Here is a 9,239-nt window from a genome sequence, read left to right on the forward strand (position 1 = left end):
GAAGAGACGGCAAAGAAAACTCGAATAAAAGTATTTTTCTTTTTTTCTTTTATGTTTACGGGAAGACTGTTTTTTCGTTTTCCATTTTGGTTTTTCATTAAAAACCGGTATTTACTGTTACATTCGTATCAATCAATCAATTAATCAAACAAGATAATAATTGAAACTAAATATTGAATTCTCTTTCGTTCTGACCCCACCAAAACCTGATGTGGACAATTGTGGTTTGAGTATTCCAAAATAGAGATCTCTCATTGATTGTGGCTCCACATCAACTATAAATTTTCATGAGTTGACACTCTATTTACACCCGTAATTTACACCCTAACTTACATAGAATCCCGGTAAACAACTGCCACACTTTCTACCTTCAGGTTCGTTAAGTCAGTAAATAACTTCCCACTTCTTCTTCACCAATAAGACCACGTACATCACCACAACCAAAAGAAGTTACCGGGATATCCACACTCGAAAGAGAAACCAAAAAAGAAGGTAAGAACAAGTTATTTAATGAATCACAAAACTCCTTTACCTCACTTTCTTTTTCTCCGTCTCTTTTTTTTTTCATGAAAATAGGTATGATAACGATCGATGATACTAGATCCAACAAAAAAGTGTTATACAATGAAGATTTTGGGTAATGTAACTCGCTAATCATATTCATTCATTTTTCTGTTTACTCTCTTTTTTTTTCTTTTCTTTTTGCGTCAAAGTTATTCTTATTCTTAACAACGGGATTGATATAAAATCTGCCTTATCTTATTTTTCTCGACAACTCGATATATCCAAAATTCCCAGTAGTGATTCTCTATTTCTGTTTATCAATTTATCAATTTTGTGGTTTGAATTTTAACGATGGTCCCCATTGGCAGGGTAACTATAGAAGATCCTAAGCAGACAAACTATCATCATCAAATCCGGGTGATCAATATTAAGGTCCATTGGGAAATGAAATGCATGGGTTCGAGAATCAGTCATGTTGATGGAAGAAGAGATTTTTCAGGGCTTACAAGGTTTGTCTTCTGATTATCTCTTTTTCAAATTCCCACTAACATTACATTAACAATGAGACAGACTTGAGTAGTTACAATCATTTATATGTTTCTAAATTGGTTTATAAAACCAAGCTTGGAGTCTTCATTCCCTGTGTGAGAGTTCAACTATTGGGAGGGTAAAAACATCTTTAACGGCTCGGGAAAAACATCTAATAACTTGATACAAGGTTAGCAACCTCAAAAGATCAAAAAATTCTATTTAATTCTCATGAAATCTTAAACTGCAGATGTACATGTGCAGTTACATTTAGTTTATGTTCTTTATCTTAATTTCACACTTTTTTGCTGTTGTTGGAATTCAATATTACAAACGGAACATCAGATATGAAGGTTCCTAAAACTCCATTTTTATTGTTTCTTCATCTTTTTTATTTCTAAAATATCAGTTATAAATCATCCAAAACATCGGTCCCATACTTTATCCAGCCACACATGTTCACTGACTGAAGACTACCCACTTTTTTGTTCCATCTATATCTAGCAACCCAAGACAAAGTTTTGTAAGAACATTGCGTTCGTGAAAAACTTAAGCAAATCAACAATGGAAATGAGGGTGGGGGCAACTTCAACTGCCAATACATTTAAATACTCTTCCTCTTCTACCTCCGAAAACTCACTCTTTCCATCTGCTTTCTCTTTTTCCAAATACCTCTCCACTGGTAAGTATATAACATCTCTCTCACCCTCTCTCTTTCCCTCTTAATATGGATGACTAATTAGTTGTTTTGGTTTTGATGCAGATCGGAAAAAGGGAACCACCACTTCATTGGGTGAAACATCAAGGAGATCTGGCTACTTTTGGCATTGCGGACCATGCCCAAGTACTTCTGTACATATAAACTTTTGTTATCTAGCTATTAAACATACAAATGATGATACAAAACGGTGCATGCTTCCGTAATGGTCTCTTAATGTCATTGGACCAGGATGCATATTTAATCATATATGTACAGATTAGACCAAGTTCCAAATCCCGTTAGCATATTTATTAAGAATTGCATTAGTGGATTGGTTGGAATTGTCAGGATCACTAGGGAGAGGTAGTGTCCGTGGAGCTACGAGAAACTGGTGGTGCAGTAACAAAGATAATGGACTTGAACCACTGAAAAGGGTGAAGGAAACAAGTGACATCCACACCCCTGTTTCTTCAATGTGAAGAGTACAATAAGAATGGAGTTCCATTTCCACATTTCAACTCTTTTACTTCTCACTTATTTTAAATAGAATCTGCTACGCGGTTGACGTTCATGTGCTGCCAGTAATTTTCAACAATTTTAAGTAAACTTGACTATTATAGAAATGAAAATGTAACATTATTCCAAATATTTCATCTATTTACTTTAGATAATTATCCTACTTGACGGGCACCATAAAAAGGATATAAGGCTCCTAATGCGGCGTCGCAAAGGGAACACATTAAAAATTCATAATCAAACCAAAAAACCATATCCGGTGCGGAGTACGGGTTATCATATAGTAATTCAAAGAAAAATGGAATATACCAATTTTAAGGGGGCGGGGACGTTCACCCAAGAGTATGTATTCTTATCGCGCGACGCATGACCTCACATGGATTAGGAGTTTAAAGGGTTTGATTTAGTTGTGTACTGGATTCCGTTTTCTCGCTATTTTCTATGGCTAGCTAGCCAACTTACATTAATGAGTCATATCCAATTACTCACAACACCAATGAATCAGTAATCCTTTGTTATATTTTAATATTTTTCATTCAAAATATATTTTTAAAACAATAATACATATCTAATTCTATTCATGTTAAAAAGGGTAGGATCCGTTGACATGGTTATATTGACATAATCTTCGTATTTTAGCGTCATTTTTTCTACTGAGTCTAACTGACAATGAATTTGAAGCTAATATTTTGATGACATGTTCCTCATATAAAACTCTACATTCCTACCAAAAATGAAAGTATTTTGAAATACGAAACTCCACCATCCACAAATTTTAATTTCAACCATTAATCTTCATGATATTCAATATCGTAGATGGTGGCTTTATACATCTCGGAATGCTCTCATTTTTTGTTGGAATATAGTGACTTATAAGAAGAACATGTCACAAAAAATTAGCTTCAAATTCATTGTCGGTGGACTCAGTAGAAAAAATGACGCTCAAATGTGAAGATTATATCAATATAACCATGTCAACGGATCCCATCCCTGTTAAATATAAATATATATAACTCTAAATCAGTAGTAATTTTGTAGATGTCACTGCAACGCAACCGTAAAATTAATGATGATGATAGTTCAAATCTAACCCATCTCTAGAAAAACACATCAACACGTAGATTATTTCTGGATCATTTAAACGAAAAATTGTTGTTCTCAGACTCTTAGTTGTGGAAGCAAAAAATGTTTACGCAAAAAATATTTTGGTCTCAACGCAAAATGCAATTGTTAATTTGATATCTTGGAAATTATTAAGTGATAATCAGCGACTTAACCATAATAAATTTTTTTAACAACCATCATCTCACCAAGAATTATTATCTATTCAAAAGTATCCCAATGTACACCGAATCATCCATCCCCACCGTCCTATCACCGTCACAGTGATGGTCCCAAACAAAGAATAATAAATCAAAATAGAAAAAATTATAGTAACAAAAATGGAATTACACACGAATTTGAAAAAAGAATGATGAGCTCAAATCACGCCCGTTCAACCGAACCGTAGATAGAATTCTGACGGCTATCCTTTGCTCAATAATCTTGGGCTTAGAATAAGAAAACAGAAGCAACAAAGGTACCAACAAAACCAGATCCGATAGCAACAAATCTGTGTGCACTTGATGATGGTGCATCAGCAGCTGGACCATCAGCTCCTGGAGCGGAAGCAGGGGTGGTACCAGGGGAAGCAGCAGCTGGAGCTTTAGCAGTAGCAGGTGTTGGAGCTAATGAAGATGGAGTAGGGGCTGATGTTGGTGAAACGGTAGGTGATGGAGTTGGTGATGTAACTGGTGCTGCTGATGGTGCAACTGATGGTGTTGGTGATGAAACTGCTGGTATTGGTGCAACGGTAGGTGGAGAGGCAATAGGAACCGGTGCAACTGTTGGTGTTGCTGCCGGAGCTTGAGCCCTTGATGAGGTTGATAATAAACCCATGATCATGAAAATTGCGAATACTGAAGACATCTTCATTTTTCTTTTTGGAGATAAAAGAATTAGAAATGGGTAGTGCAGAAAGGAATTTGTGCTTGGGATAGAAGAGAGTTGTTTTCTTGTTTGATGTGTTTTGAAATTGAGAGTGATGAGTTTGAAGGAAGAGAAGTGGAGATATTTATATGTAAAAATATATTCGTAAAGAGAAGATGTATGATTGAAGACTGTTAATCTTTCTTAGTTGTTTGAATATACACAGCGAATTGTGATAAGAAATTTGGGTTATCTTAGCTGTATCTATCTATCTATCGCTCTCTTATCATTCCGCGTTATATGATATTGGTGGTATGTTGCGTACACATCCATTGTTGTGCGCTGCGTGGTCGGTTTAGACTCCCAAAGTACCATTTGGCCAGCAATATTAAAATATTAGGATGTGTGGGCAAATCATCGTGTTAGGTCAGGGATGTTGGCCTACGAAATACATGGATGTCATGAATGAACTTTCATCGGGCGACAAATGCGAATTAAAGGAATTCTTGATTTTTTATCTTTGTGACGCGTTTGGGGGCGCGCTCACTTTTGATGAAATTCTAAATGGGCGTCACGTCATGTTCAACGCTTAGTTTTGGGTGGCATTTAAACGTCTATTTTCAAAACTTCAACGCAACAGGAGAACAACTTATTTTATCCAATATTCATCTAGGATAAAGAAAGATAAAACGTAATCAACAGGAGGTTTTTTTTATCAACGGGAAAAAATAATCAAAGAATTACTTTTTATTTCAAGTAAAACATAATTAATTGGCCCTTCCATCTGGATGTGGAAGGGCCAATTGAAAAGGAAAATACCCACAAGAGGGCAGGTTCTTACTAAATGCGTTAGGGCCAAAAGGATAAAAAGAATTCGAGTAAGAAATTATTTAATTTGGATATTAGTTTTCTCACGGTTTGTTTATCTTTTTTTGAATACTAATTGAACTTGACTAAATGTTTGCTATTTTGTATGACTAGCTAACTGGTAAACCTAAATCCGGAGTTCAATTACTCTTTCATAACCCTAATTCCAAAAATAGTCATCCTCCAAACCCCAGTAGACTTCAGGCCCATTAGCTTAAGCAATATAATTACAAGATCTTATCCAAGATATTAGTAATCAGACTAAAATCCATTCTGAATAAGCTAATCTCCCTTAGTCGACCAGCTTTCCTTCCTAGGAGATAAATCGCTGATAACGGTATCATAGCATATGAGCTAATTCGTACAATAAAAATTTCAAAAGTAAAAACGCGTATTTACGTTAAAATTAGATCTATCAAAAGGCTTTGATATGGTTAAGTGGAATTTCATTAATTTGTCTCTCATGGCTTTTAGATTCAGTAATTTTTGGGTAAATCTTGTCAAGCAATGTATATCGACCACCATTTTCTCCATCTTCCTTAATGGATTTCCTGGTCCGAAATTCACCACTTCAAGAGGTTTAAGACATGCAGGTGACCCGTTATGTCCATGCCTTTTTCTACTATGCATGGAGATTCTATCTAGAATTCTAGAAACGCAATTAAGGATAGAAAATTCTCTGCGTTTAAAATAAAATAAAAATACACCGAATATATCTCATCTTTTCTTCACGAGTGGCTGCTTCTTATTCACAAAAGCTGACTTCGCGAGAATACGGGACAAGTGTTCAATCTTCAAAAGTCGGAATTTGCTTCAGCCCCCGAAATCATCCAAAACATGAAAAAGTCATTTCAAAAATCCTACAAGTTAAAAATAGATCTTCTACAAAAATATGGGAAGACGGATGAGTTCCTAATAGAGATATAATCCCCAAACACACGGATATTCAATAACCGGCACCACAAATAGTTAAAGAGTTGATAACTGCAGAGGATAGTTGGGATCAAGGAAAACATGAAGATTATTTTACTCCATACTTAGAGAAGAAATCCAAGCCATATCACCAAAACTTCAAGATGAAAACAAAATTAGAGTGGAACATCAAAAAAAAAATTCAAGTAATCCCAAGAATAAAATTATCCATCTGGAATTTAATTCAGAAAGATCTTCCAACTGACTCAAGACTCGGGCCCACAATGCAGAGATAACAATGGTTTACCTAATGTGTGGCTCTCAGGAGCAAGAAATTGAACAACACCTGATTAAATTTTGTACATTTGCTAGAGCTGTCTAGTTTGGATTCTCTCTTGAAACTGTTAATACAAGAATTTGTACGGATTCGGTCAATACCCGGGTTAAAGGGTGTATCACGGATCCTAAATTCATGCATTACTCGGACAAAATTTCAACCACCTCATGGTTCATATGGAAACATAGATGTTCCGTAGTTTTTGAAAAATCCAATCCAAACTCGACCAACCTTATATAAAAACTCAAGAGTTTCTTGCAACATATACCTCAAAAAAATGTCAATAGGGAAAATATTCCTCATAGAAGAACAATTTACAGAACCAAATAATCATACTTAAATTCGGATTGGATAGTGTTTACTGATGTTTCTTTTAAGAAAGAAGACTTCTCCATTAGCTATGTATTTATCCTAAATTCGGTAGATCAAGAAACTTTCATGCATATATCAGCGGGATCTGAGTGGGCATCTTCGGCGTTTCACGCGGAACTAAAATATTTGTTAAAGGAATCTAAGTAGTTTAAAGTCTAGGAATCTAAATGAGCGAAAACATCTTGTCAAGCGTTTCCATAGTGACGAACTGCAAAGCATTAACAGATTCAGTTAACATGGTAAGCAATAAAAATCTTTTGGCTGTGGAAAACACCATGCAAGGTTAAGTATATGAGCAGAAAACATAACTCAGTTGCGGATTACATAGATAAAGAAGCACGGATAAAAAGTCTCCAACATATGTCATCAAATATACAACAAAGAGTTTTGAATTCTATCCAATGTTTTTGATGAAAACGAACTTGTAAACTTACTATACTATATTTTATAGTTAATGATATTTAACCTTGTCATTAAAAGAAAAGAGGCATATCCAATCTTTCCAAGTACAGTGGAAGTAATATGGAAGGTGGAAGATCTTCTAGTTCGAAGAGCTTAAGATGAGCTTCAAGCCATGCAAAAATACCTGACAGAAATAATGATAGAACGGATATCACAGGTGGACTTAAAGCTTTATTTAATGGAGGATATATCATAGATGAGAAGGTTGATGTACCAAATTTTTCCAGAGGTAGTGCATGCCCAGGAACAACTGGACTGGAGTTCATTGACAGAATCAATCAGGTCTTGATCCCACTAAGATTTTCCCCTTCAAACTGGACTTACTTGGACCCAAAGGAGTTTCAAAATCAGGAAAGGGAAGATCTAGAATGCGTGTCTAGGACGTGGGAAGAAGCATAATCCTAGTGGAGGAAATGGATCCAACGGTGGAAACCCCAACAATCATAAGAAGCCCAAATAATTTTTGGAAGTTCGAGATGCTGTTCAGCACTCACTTGGATCCGGATTTGTTCTACTAGCGACAGTTCAAGACGAAGTTTACTCCAATTCTGGAGCTGAACAAGGCAGCAATTGCAAGGAGAATGTAAATCCCAACCCACAGAGGACCTGCTAGGTCAGTCTCTTTTGCTAAGTGTATCGATAATTTCTCAATGAAGATTTTAGTTTGGAATTGCACGGGGGCTGCTAGACCCTCTTTTGTTCGTATTATGAAGAAGTTGATCAAGATACATAAGCCAACTATTGTGGCCTTGCTAGAGACTAGAGTGCTTGCTTCTCATGCTGCAGATATTGTTAGCCGCTTAGGTTTTACTAAGTCAATTGTTATTCATCCCGAGGTTTTTTTTGGGGATGTGCATTTTATGGGATCCTGAGGAAGTTGATCTTCAGGACACTAGGAATTCTAGATGGGTTGTTCATATTGTTGTTACGGCAAAGTTCAAAATCCCATGGATAATGTCTACCATATATGCGAGTACAAATAAAGTTCAGAGAAAGAGGATTTGGGAGGAACTTGGTGCCATTACTGAGTTTGGCCAGGATGGTCATATGGTTATGGGAGACTTGAATACGATTGGAACAAGGAGTGAAAGAGCTGGTGGGAAAGAGCCGTCTGCTAGTCAGCTGCAAGAGTTAAAAGATGTCATGGGCCAATGTGGTCTGATCGATTTGGGAGATAATGGGCCTAGGTACACGTAGAATAATAAGAGAGTTGGTCTTGCTAACATCAAGGAAAGGCTGGACCGTGTTCTTGCTAATAAGGAATGGTGCAAAACTTACCATAATGCACAGGTATTTCACCTTTCTTATTTTAATTCTGATCATAAAGTGGTTTTATTTGATCTGGAACCTAAAAAGAATTTCAAACAAAGACCTTTTAAGTTAGAGGTTATATGTAACGACGCTAAAATTTCTCTTAGGCTTTGAGCCGAGCCTAACCCATTTAGCTAGAACTGTGCAGTGAGCATGTGGGATCCCAGTAGATGATGCTTATAATAGTGGAGAGTGCCCTAAACCAAGTTTCAGTTTCCTTAGCTAAATGGTTATCCCTTAGTTAGGGTTGAATATGGTTTCGGTTTTCCGCTGGAACCGGACCAAACCAGACCAATTAGGAAGAAACCAAACCGAACCATTTACTAATGGATTGGTTACGGTGTAGAAAGTGGAAAACCGATAGTGGTGGTTTTGGCTTGGTTTGACCTCTAAAACCGAACCAAAAACCATTGGAAAACCGATTACTTTTTAAACTTAGTTTCTACCGTCGATTTACAAGTATTAGATTCTACCCATTGATTTAGAGGATAAATAGAAACCTTAAATCTAATATTTCATTATGATACTCTCCCTCTTTCTCTTTCTCCTTCTCTCAGCCGCCTCCCTTCTCCACCCCAACTACAGCTGCTGCTACTCGACTTTTTTCTTCCCGTCTTCCTTCTTTTTTATTTGCCAATAACTAAATTAAGATATATTATATATCTTCTTTTGATCTCTAGAATTAGAGTAAGCTTTAACTATTCTTGATATTTTATTTTATTTTATTTTTTTTGTCTGTGTATTTGTGTAAACCAATACATT

The 9,239-nt window shown here is 36.1% G+C and overlaps 1 protein-coding gene across 1 annotated transcript; it reads right to left on the reverse strand.

Annotated features, from left to right (window-relative positions):
- Positions 1-3,520: 3,520 nt before the first annotated feature.
- On the reverse strand, positions 3,521-4,442 carry LOC113334961 (classical arabinogalactan protein 4-like). The gene has a single exon (XM_026581188.1). It carries the CDS (start codon positions 4,220-4,222, stop codon positions 3,800-3,802), a length of 423 nt encoding a protein of 140 aa, XP_026436973.1. The 5' UTR covers positions 4,223-4,442; the 3' UTR covers positions 3,521-3,799.
- Positions 4,443-9,239: the final 4,797 nt, after the last annotated feature.

Source organism: Papaver somniferum, chromosome 1 (assembly GCF_003573695.1).
Source record: "Papaver somniferum cultivar HN1 chromosome 1, ASM357369v1, whole genome shotgun sequence".
In the NCBI taxonomy this organism is placed as follows: domain Eukaryota; kingdom Viridiplantae; phylum Streptophyta; class Magnoliopsida; order Ranunculales; family Papaveraceae; genus Papaver; species Papaver somniferum.